Source organism: Pan troglodytes, chromosome 9 (assembly GCF_028858775.2).
Source record: "Pan troglodytes isolate AG18354 chromosome 9, NHGRI_mPanTro3-v2.0_pri, whole genome shotgun sequence".
NCBI classification, from domain to species: Eukaryota; Metazoa; Chordata; class Mammalia; order Primates; family Hominidae; genus Pan; species Pan troglodytes.
This window is the reverse complement of record NC_072407.2, coordinates 31,399,378-31,423,362: the sequence shown is the minus strand read 5'-3', so window position 1 is coordinate 31,423,362 and position 23,985 is coordinate 31,399,378. Positions and strand designations below refer to the sequence as shown.

At 38.5% G+C, this 23,985-nt stretch overlaps 1 protein-coding gene across 2 annotated transcripts in view; it reads left to right on the top strand.

The window, feature by feature from the left end:
• LGR4 (leucine rich repeat containing G protein-coupled receptor 4) overlaps positions 1–23,985 on the top strand; it is a 106,583-nt gene that overhangs the window by 52,505 nt on the left and 30,093 nt on the right. For both annotated transcript variants that reach the window (XM_016920596.4, XM_016920595.4), the window contains exon 2: positions 7,033–7,104. In XM_016920596.4, the coding sequence (XP_016776085.4) occupies positions 7,033–7,104 (72 nt within the window). The remainder of the gene's footprint in view (positions 1–7,032; positions 7,105–23,985) is intronic.

Below are 23,985 nucleotides of genomic sequence, written 5' to 3'. Positions count from 1 at the left end.
TAGGTTCACCTTTTCCAGAATGCTGTATAAATGGAATCGTGCAATATGTAGCCTGTTGCATCTAGCCTCTTTTACTTAGCATAAGGTGTTTGAAATCATCCATATTGTTGCTTGTATCAGTAGTCTGCTCCTTTTTGTGCTGGATAACATTCCATTGTATAGACATACCAAAATTTCTTTATCCATTCACTAATTCAGGTTGTTTCCAGTTTGGGGATATATATACACATATATATGTGTATATATATAATTATATATATTATTATATATTATATTTATATATAATACATATAATATATTAAAACATATAATTATGTATATATAATTTATGTTTAGGATTGCTGGGTCATATAGTCATAAGTATATGTTTAATTTTATAAGAAATTACCAAACTGTTTTCCAAAGTGGTTGTACCATCTTGCTTGTTGCCAACAGCATATGAGAGTTCCAGTTGTTCCACATCTTTATCAGTACTTGGTATTGTCAGCTGCTATTTAAAAAAAATTTAGCCATTCTAAAAGTTGTATCGTGTCTCATTGTGGTCTGATTTGCATTTCCTTCGTAACTACTATGAACATCTTTTCATGTGCTTATTTGCCATTTGTGTATCTTATTTGGTGAAGTATCTGTTCAAATCTTAAAAGCCCATTTTAAAATCAGACTTTTCTTATTATTGATTATAAGAGTTCTTTCTACATTGTAATATAAATTCTTTATATGTTTTGCAAATATTTCTTCCCAATCTTTTTTGTGTTGTTTCATTTTCTTAACAATGACAGCACAGCTTTGAAAGTCTTTGAAGGGAATATCCTAAAAGGTACTAAAGTAGAGGTTTTACCAGCCTGGGCAACACAGTGAAACCTGGTCTCTACAAATAATAATAAAATAATTAGCCAAGTAAGGTGGTGCTTGCCTGTAGTCCCAGCCACTTGGGAAGTTGAGGTGGGAGAATTGCTTGAGCCTGGGCAGTTGAGGCTGCAGTGAGCCATGATTGTGCCACTGCATTCTAGCCTGGGGCAACAAAGTGAGACTCCAGTCTCAAAAAAAAAAAAAAAAAAAAGATTTCAATCCACGAAAGTAGATGATCATAAAATGAATTAAACATTTTTCTGATAGAAACAAGTTTTTTTAAATTCATTTCTAAGATTTGAAGGTGACATTTTCTCTAGCCTTTCCAAGTTGTTAAGAAAGATTATACTTAGGGTGTTGAAGTACCTTAAATAGATAATGACTTTACAAGTTGATAACTTGTCTCTGCCATAATTAATGTTTATTTTTAAGTGTCAGTATGGGTGTTGTGGCATCTGTCCTCTTAAGGATTCCAAGGCTGTAGAGAAGCATGTTTTGGATTCCTCTTGCTGGGAAGTACTCAGCCTTGGTACCTGAAAAAAACAGAAGATGTCAGACAGCATGGAGCCAGTTTATCCTACTGCTCAAAACTGTTTGTAGTAGAAATGGAACACAGACATTAGAAGGGTGTCTATTGTGACACTTGGTTGGATTCTAGTCGTGCTAAAACATGTAGGGTCAAAAAAATATCTTTGGAGCAAAATCTAACATGGCACATATACTGTTTTGGCTGCATTTCTGCGGCCGTATAAACAGCCGTATCTTCATGTAGCTGTTCTTGTTGTTTTCAAAATGAAATAATGCAATTTGAAAACAGTTAAATTTAATTGAATGTTGCAACAGTGTCTTAAACAGTAATAGCAAGTTGAGAATAGAGTGGACTAATGGAGTTTAATACAAAAAAAAACCTATTGATAATAACATCTTTTGACATAAAAGCCTTACTATCCACGTACAGTACCTTGCACATATGTGCATAATGGATATTTTGTAAATATTTGTTCAATGGATGACAGGATATCTCCTTTTCCTCTTGTAAAGGAAGCCCTTAATTAACCTCTATTCCTTTTGGCATGGTGGCTTTCGATAGCAAAGATGTTCCAATCCCATGATGTATGGGCTGCTAAAAATAGCATTGATATATATTAGACTTCAGTGTTTACACTTTCATTCAAAGGTATTTTCAAGGAAGATTTTTTTCATTTTGCAAATGAAGAATCTTTTAGGTGTCAGGAGATGAACATGTTCAGAACTATACGATTTCAGATTTGTAAAAATATATACCATACATAGAAAAAAATCTGTAATGAAATCCATGAAATATGGCTGTGGTTACCAGTGGGTGTTGATATTGTGGATGGTTTTCTCTGTATTTCAATTTTTTAAAAACAACAGTGGTTACTTTTGTTATCATAAAAAGGTGGGGAGAAAATGAGATTACTTGCCCCAAAATATGGAATAGTGTCAGAAATCAAATTCTTAATGAACTTTGATTAGAACTTTGGTGTTATGTGTGTCTTTACTACTTGTGGTTGAGAGAGACCTTCCCTTCAAATTTGTTCCACTGGAGGCATTTTGCAAAGTTCATTTTTAGTTTTCAGTTTTTGGTCATATTGTAGACATCCGTTAACTGGAGATTGGCCTGAAATTTCTGGTTGATTACCAAAGACCCTGGAAAAGTCATTGGGAGAGTTTTTTAAATTTATTTCTAAGATTTGAAGGTGACATTCTTGGTCATTATCAACATGTGTTTTTTGAGTTTATGGACATCACCATCATTTTTTTTTTCTTTTCCTAGAGAACATTTTAGAGAACCCTGTGTTCTCTTGAACCTGTATATAATTTAGTGACTTTTTAAACTGCCAGATAATATTTGAGATAAAATCAACAATATAGTAGTAGCAGTACAGTTTTATCTAATACAAATAGGAGGGCTTGTTCAAATTTAGATAACATTGGGTCAATCACGGTATATTTAAAATTAAATAATTCTGTGGCAGAAGGCCCAGACCCAGTAAGGATGCAGTGTTAGAGTCCACAGTGGTACATGCTTAGCCATCAGCAAACAGGTTAGGCTTGCTTAGGGATCATTTTACAGGGATCTTAAAAGGTACCTTGTTGAAACATGATATTCTTTACTCTGTAGATACTTTAGCATTAGTGAATTTTATGGGGGAAAAGAAGATGAGAGTTTAACCACTGGAGAGATTTGGCAGTTTCAATTAAACAGTTGCACCCTTTAAATTTTAATTTTGAAATCAATGACTGCTGGTATTTGGGAGTTCATGTTTATTTTTCTAGGAAGGTGATGTGCTTTTGTATTTCTAATCTTTTGTTTAAATGAAGTATTTGATCTTGAAGGGTTCTCCCAGCTTAAAATCTTTGTCTCCTGGGGTTCCGGAGTTTAGTTTTGTGTTTAGGAACAACTGCTCCAAGTTTTAGGTCTTCTGCAACATTTAGTGTCTTCTGTAAAAGTGGTTTCTTTCTGAGAAGGCCAACAAAGGCAGTGTGGTGTCTCCTTTTAGTCTGGTCTTGGTCCACTGGATTCAGATGGCTTCCAGGAGCAGCGAAAACATGGATGATGATAAGATAACAGCTCTTTCTTGTTGAACTTATTATACATGACCTGACATTTTCTGATCTTCACATCAATCTATAAGGTTCAGTTATTACTGCCTCCATTTTACAAATGAAGAAGCCAGGGCAGAGAAAAGATCAATTTGCCAAAGATCACACAGCTGGTGGTAGTAAGTCCATATGTAAACCTTGGTCTGTCTGGCGCCAAAGCCCGTACTCCCAGTAAGGCCATCAGCTCTCTGGAAATTGCCCTTCTGAGACATTTGGGAGTTGGTGGTGCTTTGACCTCATATGATATATATTTACATTTGGTTTTCTATCCCAGAAGGTGAAATCCTGGGATTTATTACTGATGCCACTGGTAAGATTGTACAACTCATGTGAATTTGAAGGTACTAATCTGTAGGAGCATCTTCTGGCTGAAAATTCTTTAAACAACTTCCTTATATTTATGTATCATAATAATTTATATGGCTTTTGAGCCTCATATATTTGTAATTATTGTCATAGGTCATCCTTTCTAACCTCTTATTTATAAAGTCTGTGTACTTCAGATTCTCTTTATGGTGTTGGTAATGTCAGATCTAGAATCTACTCTTAAGACTATCTATAGATTGTTTATCACCATCAGCCCTCATTATTTTAAATGGATACCCACGCAACTATACTCTGTAACCACAGGTTTCCAGAGCTTCTCCGGAGATAACATCTTGTAGCTCACCACTGCCCCCACACCCAACTTTTTACTTCATAAATGTTGTAACTGAATCCCAGAAAGTATGAGAGAAAACATCTGTAAAGAGGGAACTTCTCCGGGTGTGTGAAATTAAGAAAAATTTAGAAATAAGTATTACTCCTGAATCTGAAGCTTTGAAATAAAAACTCACCGTGTGTTTTACATATGTTAGTTTGTAAATATGGAGTCTCACTAATTGCATTTACAGCTCACAGCAAAACTACCTGTTACGTCTTGTTACTATAAGGAAAAAAATGAGAGCTGTGCGTGTGTGTGTGCATGTTTTAAAAAACTGGAATGCAGAGAATAGTGTGGTGTAAATTGTCTCTAATTATGTGTCTTTTTCTGGTGAGGCAATTAATTGGTTCTCTCCAGACCTTTTTCTGATGAGGAAATTAATCAGTTTTTCTGTTACAGTGATAACTCACCTGAATTCAGGTGTGCCAAGCTTAGAGGAAACTGTACAGAATGCCTCATTTTGTAAAGCAATCAATTCTTGTTGTCCTTCCTCTTTTTATTAGAATGACTGAAAAGCACCAAAACTGTCTGATATTTTACAGAATCATTGTTTACTCATTTTGGATCATTATTTTGCTTTCGATATGATTAAATGTTTTGTTGTATTCTTGAGAATGATTTTATTCGTTAAGGCCAAATGTATCTCCCGTGAGAGTGACTTAGTAATTTAATAATGACAGAGGGATAGTCTTTAAACTTTGCATTATGATAAACTTTTCAGAAACATTCTATAAAATGAATCTCATCTGTTTTTATCTGAAAAGGTAGACTCCTCCATGAATAAACTACAGAAAAGCATGAATCAGTATATAATGTCAGTATAAAGGTGACAGTATATCATGTCAGGCCAGGAAGCCACCCAACCAATCAGCTTCAATTTACTGATGAGCAGACGGAGGCCCAGTATCGTACAATGGCTATGTGGCAGTGTGAGAGTTGCGCCTGCCTTTTCTGACCCCTGTTTTGGTGCCATTTCTCCAGTATCTTGCTAGAGTGTTTATGAAAAACAAAACATTTCCTCGCCCCTTCCCCCAGGGATAATGATCACTGACTAAAGTAGTATTGGGGTCTGGGTTTTAAAATAGTAATTCCTAGAGAAGCATAGTAATTTGGCTTTTCTTTTAAGTTTCTTTAGTAGGATTTGAGTTGTTTTCAATGATATAACATTTTAGAGTGCATGTATGTCTCTATGGTCATAAGACTCATCTAAAGGGAAATTTCTTGTGCTAAGAAATGTATATTAATGTTGGTTAATGTTGGTTCCTTAATTGCTAAAGCTATTCCTGGTCCTCTTTTTCTTTTTTCTTTTTTTTTTTTTAAACCCTGGTTGTCAAGCAAAAGTGCTCTTCCAGAGATTCATGGATAATTATGTCAAGGTGTTAGGGGCATTATTCCTCCCAGTTTTTAAGCTTGATGGGACTCAAGTATTTGTTTTACATCTTGGCTACCACTGGAGAGAAGTATTAATAACAGAATTCAAATAATACTTAAGAAGACTCATTGTTTGCACTTAAGGTCATGGGCTCTGGTGTTTTCTGTTACACTGCTTATTGAATGGTCTTGGGGAAGCTTTTTTAACCTCAGTAAGCCTCAGTTTCCCCATTTGTAAAGTAAGATTTTCTGTGTAGTCTTACCATGTTAAAAGCATGCACTGCATCTTAGCTGCTGCTCCTGCTGTTTTTGTTGCTGCTACTGTTACTGTTATTCCCAAGCCAAAAACTTTTCCAAACCTGCTTTGGGAAAGGCTAGTAAGAAAGGATGTAGATTCCATTTCTAAATTTTAGTGAGAGGAAAGATGGGGAGAAAGGACGTACCTAGCATGATACTGAAGGTGTCGCCTCCTTTAAAAGAAAATTTTACCTGATGGAATGGATGGAATAACACAGTATTATTGTTGTTAGCTGACTTCGGTATGCTTCATTTCTCTTCTCCTTCCTCATACCAATATATGTACTATACTAATGGACATGTCCTACATGTGAACTTTCATGCCAGGTTCTAGAGAGGGGAGACCCAAGGGCTCAGCCACAGAATTAAACACCATGGAACGGAAGGAGGCAACTCCACTGCCCCAGCGCATGCTGGGACTTTCCCTTACGGGGCTGTTTTAACCTGTCTTTCACGGTGCTGATGTCAAGTGGAGTGTGGCAGAGAAAGCCAGTTCAAAAGGCAGCTGCCAGGGAGGAGGGAAATGGTTAATAAAGTATTTTTTAGCTGTTTGAATTAGTGAATTGCTGAGTTATATTGCTGGGTGAGTTTTCTTTCTGCGGACGCTCTTAAGGGAAAACTGGAAATGGACCGCATACCTATCATGTATGCACTTGTCCTTAGCCTGCATCTGTTCATAGGCGGAACATGAAATCCACTGACAACTGTTACCTGGAGGACTTTTATAGGTTTTGAAGAAAATATGACTAGGGTAGAGCTAGGACATGCTTTTATTGTCCTTGAGTGACTCCAGAAGCCACCCTCACCTGTAAATTCTACATATCGTTCCTAGGGTATTCATTTGTTTATTTTGATCAGGTATAGGTAGTACTGTGAATACCAGAGCACTGGGAAGCCACCCTGGCCCACTTATTTGAGGTGGTTTGAGACTTTTTTCCAAGGATACTTAAGAGGGGAAAATACAGGATCTGAGTACATTTCTAAATTATGGGACATAATTTATAACAGAACATTTAACTTTTCTGTGTTTTCTGAATATTGCATTCTGAAGCCAAATTGTGACTGTTTCTATGTGTCTTCTACGCTTTCACAAAATTGTAACACCTAGTTAGTTTTCTGTTGGATTAAATACTTTAAGCTTCATACCACTTAATTAACAGTATTCTTAACTTTACGTTTTCCAGGGATATCAGTATGAACAACATTACTCAGTTGCCAGAAGATGCATTTAAGAACTTTCCTTTTCTAGAAGAGCTGTAAGTATTACTTTGAGAAATGTGTGTGTATGTCTTTTGCCCCAGTTCATTTTGGAAGCTTTTGCTACAGAGAAAGTCTGATGTTTTCTGTTAGACATTCTGATAGCTTAATTTCAGTGGGCTTTGTGAGGAGGAAATCATGTTTCTTGGGGGAAGTAAACTTGGTTTTCTTAGCAGCATAGTTGCTGAAGCTATTTTTGAAAGCCATAACTAAAAAAATGCTACTTCCATAGGACTTCTTTTTTGCTGCAATTATTATAACTACAAATGCTGCAGTGACACCAGTTAATTACAGTGTTATTCTGAGATAACAAGGCTGCTGTATAATTACCATTGTTACCAAGGAGTTGCTATATGGGTAACAGAACCACAAAAAATAACACAAGGTGTTTCAGGGCCGTGAGCAACAATCTCAACAGTGAGCCAGCAGAAAACTGAGGGTAGGTCCCCTTGGACAATTGCAGATGACCTTTGGAAATGGGGTGAAGGCATGAAACACTGTCCAGGTCTCTAAGAGCACCTTTAACTTTAAGAATGTTTCTGAACTTGTCAGTTGCATCTCACATTTCCAATTTAACAGTTTGCACTGTGGAAATATTTTCTCCTTGTTTCAACCTCCTTTTTGTTGTGCTCTCCACACTTTTTTGAAGTCCATAATCAAAATAGGCACTTTCGGGTTTTTAAAGAATTGGGAACTATATATTATATTTTAAGAATCCCAGTGAAAAAATAAAATCGACTTGAATTAACTTAATATAGGCTTCTACAGGCCAAGCTAATGGATTATATGATATATAGAGGTAGGAAGGTGACGGTTTGATACTAAGAACATCAAAGAGATATAGCCCTGAAGGAATCTAAATTCATATTACAGATTGTGTCATACAGCCCAGCTGTTGAGTATTAGATCCAAGTCAGCGAATGTCTTCCATCTTTTAGCTCGACCACTCCCCTAGAGAATGGGGAACAGGAGTCTAATAAGATATCCAGGTTATGTACTCTGATAGAATATTGAAATAGTAGTTAAAGAGAAATGTTTCTTCCCACACTACTTAGTCGAACATAATGCTCCCACTGCAAAAGTTGAACAGAGATTATTTGCCACTTACAAGTTTATGAGCTAGGTCAAATTATTCTCTCTGCTCAATTTCTTTGAAAAAGGTGCAGCTAATAATAGTCCCTCCCTCATAGTATTCTAGAGAAGACAGAGTGAATTCATTTATGTTAAATGCTTAGGACAGTACATGAAACAGAATGAATGTTATATAAATGCTGACTAATGTTTATTTTACTATTTTCAAAGTGCATAAGAAAAAAAGCAGAAGAGTATATACCAAATGTTATCCTTGGGTAGAAGTATATGTTTTATTTTTGCCTCCTGTGTTGTTGTTGTTTTTTTTTCTTATAGTGAACATTAATTATTTTGTAATAAAGTTATTTTTAATTAAGATTTTTCAATTGAGTTTAAAAGAAGCAAACCATCCATTTGAAGTTTCCACCTCCACCCCCTTTATGAAGCCTTAAGATGCTTTACCTCTTCCTTTTTATTTCACATACAATTTTAGACTATAGGGTTAGTCTCTCTTTACAGAAGTAATTATGTGATGGAAGGACATTAACAAATGGTTGTTCAACCATTGTATAATATAATCACTATGGGATGGGTAATGTACCAGGCCAGTAATGGAGAAGCTCCCCTCATTCTGGGTGGGGCCACTGTGTGCACACCATCTTCGTTGATGCCTTCGATTGCCAGTTATACTTTAAGGAATTTCAAAGTGAAGACCTGGATGTGGAGTTAAACCTGGTTAATCTGCTTAGCGAAGTTCACATCTTGGATTTCTTAAAATCTCAAATGACCAACCATATGCCAACCTCATGAATTCTGCCAACCAGGACTTTTAATTGGAACCAAATTGAATTTGACTGCTGATTCTTTGTAGCAAGGTCATATTCTCTCCATATTCTCCTATCATAGTAATGAAACCCATGAAGTCAAGTCCGTATACTCTCTCTAAATGTTGTATGGTGTTTCAAAAATGAATTCAGTTAGGAGAGCAGAATGTTATTTTTAAAGAATACTTCAAAATAGTCTTTAATAACTTTTACAGTACTGTAGGCACTCAAGGGAATTTATTTTCCACATTAATATAAATACTAAAATAAATATAAAAAGCCTATGCTTTTTCCTTATTAAACAGTGTAGTTGATTTTGACATTCCAAAATGATGCCGCCATGACTACTGTAATATTTCATAAACAGCATAACTGTTTGTCTAGGAGTCATCTGGAAGTCATTTAAGAGTGATCATGAAGCCAAATGCCCTGAGTAGAAATTATTTGCTGAGGGTTTTTCCATGTTAGTTAATGAGGTGTGCTTTACAAGATGTGACTGGGTTTGGCAAAATTTGATGTGATGAATGTTTAAATGTGATAGAATTCTTGGGGTTTTGGGAGAAATCACTTCCCAAGAATACAGAAGAAGTATGTATAGATACTTACACATTTCCTTATTCTTTCAGTAAACTCTGAATCCTACTCTATGCCAGGTGGCAGGTGCTGGGAATACAGATACAAGCATGACCCATCTTCAGAGTTGACAGACCCTCTAGAGTTGTGCTGTCCAGCACCGTAGCCACTAGCCACAGGTGGCTATTATGTTTAGATTTAAAATGAATAAAATTAAATAAAATGAAAAATTCAGTTCCCTTAGTTGAACTAGCTACATTTCACGTGCTCATATAGCTGCCTGTGGTTAGTTGCTACTATATTAGACAGTGCAGATGTGGATCATTTCCATCATTGCAGAAAGTTCTATTGGACAACATTGATCTAGAGGGAGAAATGAAACTAACACTTGTTGCATCATAGTGAAGACGTGTGTGCAGGGAGCAAAGGCCTAAAACAGTGTATTTTCTTAAGACTGTAGGATTTGGGATAGTCTTCCACAATAGCTTCTGCTGAGTGTTGAAGGACATGTAGGAATTAACCAAATGAGGGTAGTAGTAAGGGTGTTCTAGGAAGAACTTCATAGTATGTGGAAGGCATGGAGATAGAAAATTTCAGAAGTTTTAGGACACATAAAGTTGTGTCTTGTTATGACAAGACTAAAGGGTACATATGGAAAAATGTCAGGAGACAAGGCCAGATAATGAAGGGTCATTTTAAGATAAGAAATTTAGACTTGTCCTGAAGGAGTTTAATTTGATATTTGGGGAGTGATAGGAATAAGACTAGGGTTTTTGCCCTGAATAACTGGGTGCCATTTGCTGAGACCGGGAACACAGAGAGCTGATCTATTTGGGACCCAAAGAATTCCATTTGATAAAGATAAGAGTGTAAATAGTATGTGTTTAGAGCTTTACAATGAACAGAAGTCCATTCCCATAACTCTGTAAGGAAAGTCAGTTTCACAAAAGTTGAAGCTGAACTGACGAGGTTAAGGGCCTTATTGGAGTTCATGAGCCTGGTATGTTGTTTTGCTGGGACTTGAAGTCAGGCCCATAGAGCCCAGTTCTTTCTGGAACACTGTGAGTGATGTGCTGGGACTTGAAGTCAGGCCCCTAGAGCCCAGTGCTTTCTGGAACACTGTGAGTGATATGTATTTGTTCTCAGGAAAATATTCCATCCAACTTTTTCAGTGAAATGTACTTTAGATACTATTGTTGCCATTTGTTTTGTTTTCACATTTAACCTACTTTTTTTCCTCCTTCTTTTTCCAATCCTGCTTCTTCTGTATATTTAACCTACTTTTTGAAAGTTTTATAGTTCATAAATAGTGTTACCTAGTGATTCCTGCTCTTCCCCAACACCTGTTGGGAATATAGAACCATAGATTGTGGCCCCAAATTCAGTACATGCAAGGTTCTGAAATCTTTGCACTTTACTTTCCTATTCTTTACAATGGAACTTCTCACAGAACTACCATAAAGGAAATATGGGCTAATTTATGTAAAAGTGATTTGTAACCATAAAATGCTATGTCGCCGTGAGAAATTTTACTAATCATCTTAAACATTGCAGTCGTCCTTGACATTATTTGGAAGAGAGATGATTTTGCTTGGGGGTAGAAGTTGGAGTTTCTGTTCACAATGTAAAAGGAAAGCCAGAATTTTAAGAAAACATTCACTTAGCGTTGACAGGCTCTGCTGCCTGATGTGACGTTGTCAGACATGTTTTTGGCTCTCCTTTAGGCTTGTTGGGTATTGATAGTCATTTGGGGGATGGCTGAAATTTGGAGCTGTGAAAATGTTGGAGTTAGAAACAGCAGAAAGGAATATCCAGCTAATTTTCCATAAGCTGTCACTGAAAAAATTGCTGTGGCTGTTACTTTGATGTGGCAACAGCAGTAGAAGCCATTGCCAGCTTTGGCACTTGGACAGTTATTGTTTAATGCACACTATATGACTAGGATAATTCCAGTCGTTTCAAAACATGATTTGACTTTGGAAGACTTCACAATGCTAAAGTGAAACTTAGGTCTCTGAATACTAATTGAAGATTACCTGTCATTTTGTTTCATCTGTAGGACAGTTAATTCTAAATGGAATTACTACTTTACCGAAGGGGACTAGTACATAATTTAAACAGAAAGGTTTAAAATCAAATAAAAGCAGGGGTGGGTCAAATTAAATAGTTTTAAATAATTGAATTACATATTTATACACACATAACATATGTCAAATACAGCTATTCAATTCATATATGTAATTCAATCCATGATAATAACATATACAAACATATTTAAAACATTCTGCACACAGATCTATATAATATTCTGTATCAAGGTAATTTCAGACTTTCAAAATATTGCAAGCATAATTTTTCATATACCCTTCACTCCAATTTCCCAAATTTCTCTCCACACACATACAAAATATATGTACATTTTTTTCTGAACCATTTGAGAGTAAGTTTTAGATAAATCTTTAAATATTGCAGTGTGTAGTCCAGAAACACAAGGATATTCTCTTGAATAACCACAAGATGATTGTCAAACTCAGAAAACTAGCTTTGATATATGTTATCATCTGATCTACAATTCTTATTCAAATTTCAACAGCTGTCCCACTGATATCCTTTAGAGAAAAAGAAAAAAATATTCTGGTCCAGGATATTATCCAGAATAATAAACTATATCTGGTTCCTGTGTTTCAATAATTCATTTTAAATTTCTAGAAGTATTTTTTCATAGTCTTTACCTAAGTTAATGCTAAAAACTTAATTATGTGCTAAAAATATATTCTACTGCATTTAATACTCATGAGACCCCTATGAGGAGTTTATTATTACTTATTTACAGGTGATAACACGGAGGCTTTAGAGAGGTGGAAAACCTAACTGTGCTCATAGAGTAAAAGCACAGCCAGGAATTGAATCTATATTCATCTGATTCAAGTCATTGCTCTTAGTTTCTAAGCTATAATGTTGCCTCAAAAGGCACAGAATTGGAGGGGAGCTAAAGGGACCATCCAGTCACTATTACCTGCAACTCTAAGTAGGTCAACATCTAAGTGTCAAAAGGGATCAGCTGCCCAGTATTTCCTGTAGTAAGTTTGCTGACCAAATTTGTGAACAAGGAGTTCTTCCTAGAATAAAATTTCCTTATCTAGCCATACCATTTTACAGATGGGAATATCAAGACCCAATAGTAGATAAGTGGCTTGTCCAAAGTAACACAGTTAGTATGTAACTGAGCCAGAATTAGACCTTACAGAATTCAATGTCATCTCTTCTATATCTTACCAATTTTTATATCTCTGAGATGCATAGTCTGAAATAGTCTTCCTGGGTTGTTCAGAGCTGTAGAAAGTAGCTATTGTTCTCTTCTAATACAAGGAATTCCCTTTGCTTCCAAACTAAAGTTTGACTCACTTAACGTTTACTCCCTTGATGCAGCTTTCTCAGATAAGCTCTCTTGACTGCAGTAATTTCCCAGAAAAAGCAAAATAGTTCCTCAGTTGCTCTGGTGATGTTTCACAGTTAAAAATATTAACTTCTTTGGAAGCATTCTCTTGTTCCACTTTGCAGCCCTCTGGTAGGATGACTTGGTAGCAAAGATCACGACCCTTACTGTTGGGAAGCACATACAGAAGTCATAGAGGAGTGTTACTTATCTTACTCAAGCCATTCCCTATAGTGTGTCATTTGGGGAGCTCTCAGAGTAGAGATTAAGGGTGAAAACAGATAAATCATAAGGGAGTTTGTACTAATATGCCGTATAGGCCCTTCTAGAAAACATTGTTTTGTTTTATTTTAACTCATAAAACTCTGTGAGCTATCATTATTCCCATTTTGCTGATTGGGAGCCGAAGCTTTTCATCAGAGAGGTTAAGTAACTGACCCAAGTTTACATAGCTCATTATAAGCTGGGTGTCAATCCCAGATCTGCCTATGCCCCTGTAGATGTGGAGAGGGTGAGGAAGGACTTGCTAGACAATGTGTAGTAAATTCAACAAACTTTTGTTGACTGAACCACTATGTTCAGTGCTGGATCAAATGGGGTTCTTGCTTTCAAGGGAGAGGGATAGTATACTCGCTATGGGAATTCAAATTGGAAGGAAAATTACTTCTAGCAAGAAGGAACGATGGCATTTCTGGAGAGCCTAGAGGGCATAGGGGGAGTTATTCAAGAGGACATGTACAAAGACCTGCAGAGGAGCATGAGCAAAGATGGGGACACAGACTGGGATAGGTGGTAAAAATGGTTGGTTTGGTTGCAATTTTGAATTATTGAAAGGAAGTTATGGAAAAGATACACAGAGCTTGGGGCTAGACTAAGGACATTTTGGCAGACAGAAACAGACTTTAAACTCTTGAGTGACTCTTGAAGTTTTTTTGAGGTAGGGAATGATTTGTTCAGATATGACCTTCAATAAATGTAGTCTCATAGCAGAGAGTTTGAAATTGAGAGAGTTCAGGGAGAAATGAAAATGCCACTGGCAATCGTCTAGGAGAGAATTATGAGAATCCAAATTAGGGCAGATAGGAGGCAGGGAGAGGGAGGAGGGCACCTATTCAAAAGATGTTATGGAAATAGAATCAAGAGAATGTCTTGGCTGGGATGATAGTGGTAACATCATTAACAATGAATTTTAAGATTACCAGGAGTCTGGTGGTGCTTTGACAAAAATTAGCAATAATGCAGAAAGAGAAATTTTTTTAGAAGAGAAGATAATTAAATGCTGTTTTTAACATACATGTGGAGTTCAGGTGGGATATGGGTGGAGGCATCTGGAAATTCAGGGGTGGAGTCCAGGATAGAGATCGAAGGGCATAGATTATAGAATAGTGTATCGTGGGTATAGATTTAGGAGTCTTTTATTTTGAGGTCATTACTGGAAACATTAGATTGAAAGAGCTTGCCAAGGGAGAGAGGGTAGAAGAAAAGGGAAGAAGGCCAAAGACAACTCCTTGGGAAACACTTGAATCAGGGTGTGGGAAGAAGACCAAGTGCCGGAGGAGCAGGAGAACTGGGGCAGAACTCTGCCCCAGGAGCTGTGGGAGGAGAGGTTTTTCACAAAGAAATGAGAGATCAACACTGACATGCCGGAGAAAGATGCCCATGACTAGTGAGAAAGGGCCTTGACTTCTTTAAGTATTTTTGGAATCATTTCAGTAAGTTGTTGAAAGTGACTTTGGTAAAGAAGCTCATCAGGAAACAGACATTTGGGGACTGCTAATAGGTGGTTTTTGGAGAGTGGTTAAAACTTAGAAGTTGTACTGCATTTGACTGGAGTCTATTGGGTTTAAGAGACAGAAACCCAGCTGAGGCATAATAGAGGATTTATTGTTGCGTGTAGATAGAACTAGACAGTCCAGAAGTGGAGTTGGCTTCATATGTTACTGGATCTCAAGGCTTAAAAGCTACAAGAGTTTTCTCATGCTTTCCATTTCTTAGCTTCAGTTGTCTCTACTTTTGTGTTTTGGCTTCATTCTTTCCTGTTGCAAATAGCCTGTCTCCATAGAGTGGGAAATACACCTTTCAGTACATTGTTGCATCTAGGCACCCAAAATAAATATCTAAAAGTGTTCCTCACTGCAAAACTCCTCGGGGGATCCTGATTGGCCAGACTGACCTCGTATGCCTGTCCTTGCACCATCACTCTGTTTGGGATGGTATGGTGCAACCTGGGTTTTGGACTCATCCTAATAGGACTGCTTAGAGTTGAGAATTCCCCAAAGGAAGCAGAAGAAAAGAGAAAGGAAGACCTGCTGGGCAGAAAGAAACCATAGTTATTCACTGGCCACTAGGATCTAGGGACTAGGCATACTGTGGGAAACATTTGTTTAATTGGGCCAGTCTGAAATGAACAAAGTATTATTGAAGAATTGTAAGCCCTCAGTTGGGCTTAGATAATATAAATTTGTAGTGAAACCAACTAGATCTTTAATTTTGTCCCATAGTGCTTAGCAGCCCAGGAATGAAGGTGACGAAAGATGTGATGGACTCAAAATTTGGATTTGATAAATCAGGACTTCATAGGAGACTAGTAGAAATCAAGCAGGAGAATCAAGTGGTTCAGTATTATAGTGTTTGGCATGGGGTTCCAAAAGTGTAGAGAGGCAAATGAAACCATGGTTTGCTGGCTCATTTATTTATTTTAATCAATACTGACTATTATTTGGCTAAATATAGTACTGACTGTAAGTAAATGAAAATGTATTTGATTTTCTACTAGCAGGGTTCAATTTTCCAGCAAGAAAATAGGCTAAGTCATTTCTTTCATACATTGACCACTCTTAGTCAAGCCATGCTTATTCAATACAATAAATATGTGCTTTAGTAGGACCTTTGACTTAGAATTTGTTCATCATTTTCCCCTGTTCACTACCTGTTAGTTTGGACTATATGCATACTTCAAAGATGATCATTTTAGAGATGCTAGAATATTTGTATCACAGATACATTCAGCTTTTTTAAAAAATCATAGTTATAAAAATGCTTAATACAAACTGGACTTTTAAAAAACAATTACAAAAATAAGTGGATACTGTTTTTTAAATCTTGAAGATGTATCATATTTGAAAGATATGGAGCCATTATCCTACCATGGAGAGATAACTATGGTTAATATTTTGTACATGTTTCCAAACTTTTCTCTGAGTATTTGTATACAATTTCCTTTAAAAAATAGACTCCTACTATATTTACCACTTATATCTGCCTTATTATAATTTTACATATTAATACATCTAGTTTTTACCATCATTTAATAAATGCATAGTGCTTTATCATTTGGATGATTCACATTTTATGTAACAAGTCTCTTGCTTTGTGGTGTTGTTATGAACAGCAGTTTTAGAAACTTTCTGTTTTTTTGAGACAGGGTCTCACTCTATTGTCCAGGCTAGAATGCAGTGCAGCTCACTGCAACCTTGACCTCACGGGCTCAAGAGATCCTCCCACCTCAGCTTCCTGAGTAGCTGGCACATGCCACCATGCCCAGCTAATTTTTGTATTTTTTGTAGAGATGGGGTTGCCCTGGCTGGTCTCTAACTCCTGGGTTCAAGCAATCCTCCTGCCTTGGCCTCCCAAAGTACTGGGACTACAGGCATGAGCCATCGCACCCAGCTGTGGAACATTCTTATCCTATCTAGTCTTTGTTTATTGGATGTACTGTCTTTAATTGTGCTGCTTTTATTACAGTGTGGCTTGCCAAATTTAGCTCTTTTCCTAAATTCTTATATTACAATTAGATTTAGCTGTTTATAAGGGAAAACTCCAAGTAAGAGTGTCTTTAAACACATCAGGCTTTATTTTATTTACCTGAATATGAAATCTGCAGCCTGGTGACCTGGAGCTGCTATGATGCATCACAAAGTTAGCAGAGATGTAGGCCCTGACATTCTGCTCTGTAGTTGTTTGTGTATTTGCTTCCACGTCAAGATCACTAGATGACTGTGTACTGGAGCTGCAGCCATCAAAACCCTATCCTCAGCAGTAGATAGGATGAAGTAGGGAATAAAGAGGGGCATAGTTCCCAGTAGCCAGCTTTCTTTAAGAAGGCATCTTGAGCATACCACACAATGCTTCTATTCACATCTCACTGGCTAGAACTTAGTCACATGGCCAAACGGCAGGGGATACTGGGAAACAGGACCTTTGAGCTGGGTATATCGTTGCCTGGACTAAAATCAGCATTCTATTACTAGGTAAGAAAAGAAGAGTAGTTATCATTTAGGCAGTTAAGGTGCTTTTGGCAGCAAGTGACAAAACTCAATTAAAAGTAACTTAAACAGTAAGGAAGTGTATTATCTTACATGACAAGGTGGTAGAACTATTCCAGGGCTGATTTATGGAGTTGCTCAGCCACGTCGTCAAGAACCCAGGGTATCTCCTACTTTCTAGTGTGCTCTTCCCCAGGAGGGTCTGTACCATCCTGTTATCACTCCACATAGAATATTCAGACAGGAAAGCACCTAGAAGGAGAAAAGGGTCATCCTTCTAATGCGTTCTCATTTAGGAGTAGAGCTGTCTTTCTCAGAAATCCCTAGTAGACTTCCTCTCACTTCATTAACCAGACCTGGGGTCACAGGTCTATCCCTAAACCAATTACTGGAATGGGACCAGCAGGAAGGGTTAAGGCCAGTTGGTATTTACTCATGGAGCTGAGTCATGTGGACGGGAGGATATTTGAACAAATATAGGCTCTGCCAGGAAGGCGTGAATGGGTGTTAGGTAGGCAACCAACAGGGTCTGCCGGAGTACCTCTCTATATTCACATTTTACCCATTTTTATAGAGCCATTTTGAGCCCTTTCTGCCATATGAAGCCTTCTCTGATCTTCCTTTTCCAAGCCCCTCTTGCACTCTCTCTACTTCTCACCACTTAGCAGCGTATTGCATGCCTTGTTATTTCGTGCTTCAAGTGTGTCAGTGTGTACTTATCCCCTCAACTCTATTGACTTTTCTCTAAGGAAGGGCAGGGCCTGTTGTCACACTTCTATATGACCTTGGTGACAGTTACCACATTCTTGAACTTGAAATTGAGGGAGGGGTTAAGACAAAGGATTTCTTCTCATTTTGAATTGATTGATGTAAGAAACCTTATCAGTCTATGTAAAAACGGAATTCCATTGAAGTTTGTGATTAATGAACTGTCCTTATTTAAAAGAAATGAAACGAGAAATGTCCTGGGAAAACTCAATACCTCCTTTGCCATGCTTAGGGTACTTGGCCTGTAGTAAAAACTCAATAAATATTTCTTGGTTGACGTTAGCTGTATTTTTTTTTTTAAAGCTGTAACATATTATTTCCTCACATGGGTGGATATTGCATGTGTTTATTGCCAGAGGGTAAATGACTAGGTTGTCAGGATAACTTTGCTCAGGAAGTATAACTGTTGCCTGGGTTTTTACTGATTTACCTCTAAAATAAAGTATTCCATGGGTTCCTATAAGAAGTGGGAGACGCAAAGGCCAATTCGGTGCAGGTGGAACTTAAAGTTTCCGTGAATTGAATATAAAGCTCTTTAGTAGGTAGAAGATTCTAGATGGCCTATAAACCAAGTTTTAGCAGAAATGTACTTATTTTTTGTTAAGCATTACTGCTTTCATTGTTGTGCATTTAAATGGAATATGAAATATATGTGAAATAACTTCTCCCTTCTTGGCAAATGAAAGCTATTCTATGAGAATTTCCATAATAAGGGTTTCTTAATTCATGTATATTCTTAAAACATATAAAATTTTTACATATACTTTCATAAGAGTTATATGAAGATGCAAAAGTCTTCCCTAGTATGTGAAGAAATGGGGTAGTACATCATTAGTTGATATAGGACTGTTCTGATGTGCTTTCTTAGATGAGGTTTATACTGATAGCAACAGTGTCGAAGCAGAACTATAAAGGATGCTATTAGTTGTTAGCCCTCTTTATTCACTAAGAAAGTAACCATATCCTCCGGTCCTCTTGAAGTCAACGGTAGAAAATAACACAAAACAGGCCAGGCGCGGTGGCTCACACCTGTAATCCCAGCACTTTGGGAGGCCAAGGTGGGTGGATCATTTGAGGTCAGGAGACCAGCCTGGCCAACATGGTGAAACTCCGTCTCTACTAAAAATACAAAAATTAGCTAGGCATAGTGGCGGGCGCCTGTAATCCCAGCTACTCAAGAGGCTGAGGCAAGGGAATCGCTTGAACCTGGGAGGTAGAGGTTGCAGTCAGCCGAGATTGCACCACTGCACTCCAGCCTGGGCGACAGAGTGAGACTCCTTCTCAAAAAAAAAAAAAAAGGAAAAGAAAATAACACAAAACAACACTTTTTTGTTTCTAGGATTTACATAAGTTTATTTACATTGTTTTATTGCTGGGATTTACATTATTTAGATGCTGTAGGTCTTTGGAGAAGGCAGTAGGAAACAGGCTCACATTCCTTATCTGTGAAAAAAGAAAAACAAAAAAAACAGGAGGAGTAGGGGGCGATAAGCTTGCTTGACCCATGACACAGGGTGGTTTTGAGGGCCAGTAGGTTGAGTACCTCTTATTTGAAATACTTGGGACCAGAAGTGTTTTGTATTTCAGATTTTTTCAGATTTTAGAATATTTACATCGCTTGAGCATCCTAAATCTGAATATCTGAAATTCAAAATACCCAATGAACATTTCCTTTGAGTGTCATGCATGTCAACACTCAAAAAGCTTCAAATTTTGGAGCATTTCAGATTTCACATTTTCAGATTAGGGATGCTCAACGTGTATAATAATAGGATGACGAAAATGAGAAGTACTACACAAATGATAGTTTTTTATTACATATATTGATACCAAATGCCCCTACATGGGAACCAGTGTACCTCTTTCAGTTTTTATTTCTCACAGGAGCCAACATAGTTCTGAACACATAGTCAGCCCTTGACATATTAATAAATATATGGCTCAGGACTTTAAGAAGTATGTATTTTGCTTTTTAAAACAGTTGCCAGCCGGGTGCGGTGGCTCATGCCTGTAATCCCAGCACTTTGGGAGGCCGAGGCAGGTGGATCACCTGAGGTCAGGAGTTTGAGAGCAGCCTGGCCAACGTGGTGAAACCTGTCTCTACTAAAAGTACAAAAATTAGCTGGGCATGGTGGTGGGTGCCTGTAATCTCAGCTACTCCAAAGGCTGAGGCAGGAGAATTGCTTGAACCCAGGAGGCTGAGGTTGCAGTGAGCAGAGATCACGCCACTGCACTCCAGCCTGGGAGACAGCGCGAGACTCCACTCCATCTTAAAAAGAAAAAAAAAAAAATGTAGTTGCCAAAATTTTGGAGCTTGCTGATTTCAAATTACATTTAATAAAAGAATGTCACTCACATCCTGTTAAATGCCTTAGTTCAGTTTTGAACTAGAAATGCTTTCTCTGGAGGCAGTATCATGGGCTGGTGGTTGCGCCTAGTGTGCTTTACACATATGCGGCACTGTGGTGATCCATCCATTTGAGGGAATAGAATGGCATCCCAGGAGAAGCAGCCTGGCTGTGTTTGGGTACCACCTGTGATACTTCCTATGTGTGGCTTCAAAAGTAGGTATAGAAAGAAACAAGGAGGGCCAGGCCTGGTGACTCAGACTCACACCTGTAATCCCAGGACTTTGGCAGGCTGAGGGGGGTGGATCACCTGAGGTCAGGAGTTTGAGACCAGCCTGACCAACTTGGTGAAACCCCAGTCTCTACTGAAAATACAGAATTAGCCGAGTGTGATGGTGCATGCCTGTAATCCCAGCTACTTGGGAGGTTGAGGCAGGAGGAGAAATCGCTTGAACCTGGGAGGCGGCAGTTGCAGTGAGCCAAGATCCTGCCATTGCACTCCAGCTCTGGGCAACAAGAACGAAACTCCGTCTCAAAAAAAAAAAAGAAAGAGAGAGAGAGAGAGAGAGAGAGAGAGAGAGAAAGAGGAAGAGGAGAAAACATTGCTGAGGGGTAGATAAATGTTGGTCAGAAGGGGGAATGGTGGTGCTCGAAGTACTTTTCAGGCAGGACTTGACGGGAGCACAATGCCAGGCCATCTGGTAACCACCTCTGCAAAGGGAAGGTAGGAACATGAGTGAATGGGAGGCTGTGGTCACTGTCTTCTGGCTTTATTATCTAGTCTTCAACCTCTCCATAAGGGGAAAGGGAAATTGCCATTAGTAAGAAAGCACTCTATTATTTGTGTGCACAGTTGCTGTAGTCTCCCTCTGCTTTTTCTGCCCGACGTCTCCTCACAACAGCTGCTGAAAGCCACTGAATCCTCATGTGCCCTCCCTGCTGCTCAGTCCATATGTCTAATCAGTGTATATATGGTATTTCTTACTCCACTAATTCTTGGCTAGAATTCCAGCCAAAAGGCTACAATGAAATTTCTGTAATACACCACAAGAAACCTAAGTCCCATCATTTCTCAGAGAAATAACACGAATTGGTAAATTCTCTATTTCACACTTGCCTCTCTTGGTTTTTTTTTTTTTTTTTTTTTTTGAGACGGAGTCTCGCTCTGTCGCCCAGGCTGGAGTGCAGTGGCGGGATCTCGGCTCACTGCAAGCTCCGCCTCCCGGGTTCACGCCATTCTCCTGCCTCAGCCTCCCGAGTAGCTGGGACTACAGGCGCCCGCCACTACGCCCGGCTAATTTTTTGTATTTTTAGTAGAGACGGGGTTTCACCGTGTTAGCCGGGATGGTCTCGATCTCCTGACCTCGTGATCCGCCCGCCTCGGCCTCCCAAAGTGCTGGGATTACAGGCGTGAGCCTCTCTTGTTTTTTAAGCTGCTTCCCAAGTGAAGAAACTCTAGTGTTGCTCAGTGCATTTCATGAAGGAGTTAACTTTGGCCCAGATTACCATCTGAAATGTGGCCTAGTCCTTCACACACACCCTTGACCAGTGCCCCATATTTAAGACAGCGCAGTTCCTGCTTTTTCCCCCTGCTGGAAGGGAGAGCAGATAGGAAATTTCAGGTCATATATGCATTAAGAGTCAAGGATATTATTGAAAATTCTTGCTTTCCAAAAAGCTTTCCCTGGAAGGAGCCCCTAATGTCAATCCATGGTCTTTATGAATAATAAATGCACACAAAAGAGATTCATAGAGACATTGCACACTGAGCCACTTGTATGCCACTTCCTGGAATGGTTCCAAATCCAGTGGGAAAGTGGAAATCTAGAGGATTACTTTTTGCTTCTCCTCTGCCCTTTCTCTTTCTCTCCATTCTCTGTCTTTGCTCTCTTTGCTTCTGGGGCTGTTGTTGCAAACAGAGTAAGTGGGAGTTGCCTTGAGGTAAATGGTGTCCCCTTTGAAATCCTGCTAGACTTGTTTTAATTCTGTGTGATCATGTGCACAACACAGCGTGTGTTGAGATACTACTGTGGACCAGTGGACTGATGTTCCCATGTTTAGAGTTCCTCCCCACCTTTCCTTAAGAAAATATGCGTCCAGCATATGTCGAGAAAGAAAATGTTTGCCCTGGCATTTGACACTTTAGCCACGTAGTTCTTTCCTGTTAGGAGAGTGAAGGAGAGTGAGGGAGTAGAAATGAAATGAGAAAAGTTGCAGAAAAGGGAAAATAATCAGGAAGCTTTCTCACCCTTTTAATAGTAATATTAGCTTTGCAAATCCAGAGTCTTACGATGGGGCTTAGCGGAGACATTATAGCAAATACCAAGTGTCTTGTCTTTGTAAGGGGTCATACAAGGGAATATAGAATAAAGATGACCTAGTCCCTGCTCATGAGGGACATATAAGATCATTGAAGAAGATCAGAGCAGTACAAAGGAACTAAAGGCAGAATAAGATGCACCCAATGGGATAGCTTTGTCTAAGGTACCCGTGGAATCAAAGGAAGGTGATATCATGAGTTCATACCGGTGGTAGCGTACCCTACTTGGACAACTTGAACAAGGCTTCAGTTTGTAGAGGGCAGAGTTGTGGGTATTTCAAGTGAAGGAGATGGTGTAAGCAAAGAGTCAGAGGTGGCAATGCATGGTGTGTTTGGCTGTAATAACGGTGCTTAGTTGCAGCAGGGGAAAAGAGAGCCTTTGGGAAAATGCTTAGAATTGTGCTTTTTCAGATTAAGTGGTTTGAGACAGGAATCCTGTGGAAGTTCATGGCAGTAGTCCAGGAGGAAAAAAAAATCAGGTGATAACAGGAAGAGTCAAAGAGTGGATGGGTTGAAACCTTGCAGAGAGACACTCTCGTGGTCTTTGGAAACAGAACACGGAGGGGAAAGAACTGATGCCTGGGACTCTCCACCTTCACAAATAGAAAACCATACCACTTTCACTCTTATTTTTTCACCCTAATTATTTTTTTCCTTTAGTATTTCACAGCCACTGGAAAATAGTAAAAGAATATTGTTTGTGGGACAAAAAGAAAAATATAAATAACATGATTTAGTCAATGAAAAAGGTTTTCTGAGGGCAGCCAATAGGTCCTGAAGTAGTGAGAAGCTAAGGAAACTGTTGGCTATAGCACAGAAGTGCAAACCCAGGCATGGAATGGGAAGTGGCTGGTCTTTGCTAATAGAGGGCCAAATTCCTGCTCAGGATCAGCCACCTCTTTTTCCTCGGGAGTTGCCTAAAAAAATTAAAAAAATAATAATAAAAAACAAACAACAGAGAATGGTATGTATCCTTAACTAAGTCTCACTGAGTTTAGGGCATGCCCTACCTTTGGGCACTCAGGGAATCCCATTCTCAGCCCCTCTTGCTGGTCATCTTTGGCTATGGGAAGGATGGCACTGTAGGTCTGTTAGGAACTTCTCCGTAATTGCAGTTCTGGGCTCCTAATGCATAGTCTCTCCTTACTAGCTTTATTCTGCTAGGTGACATCTATTGATACTCAGACAAGGCTGTTAACTTGCTCAAGTCCACTCTGCCCCACCTTTTCTGTGAATTATTTCCTAATCTTTTGATGACTACCAGAGGCATCACAA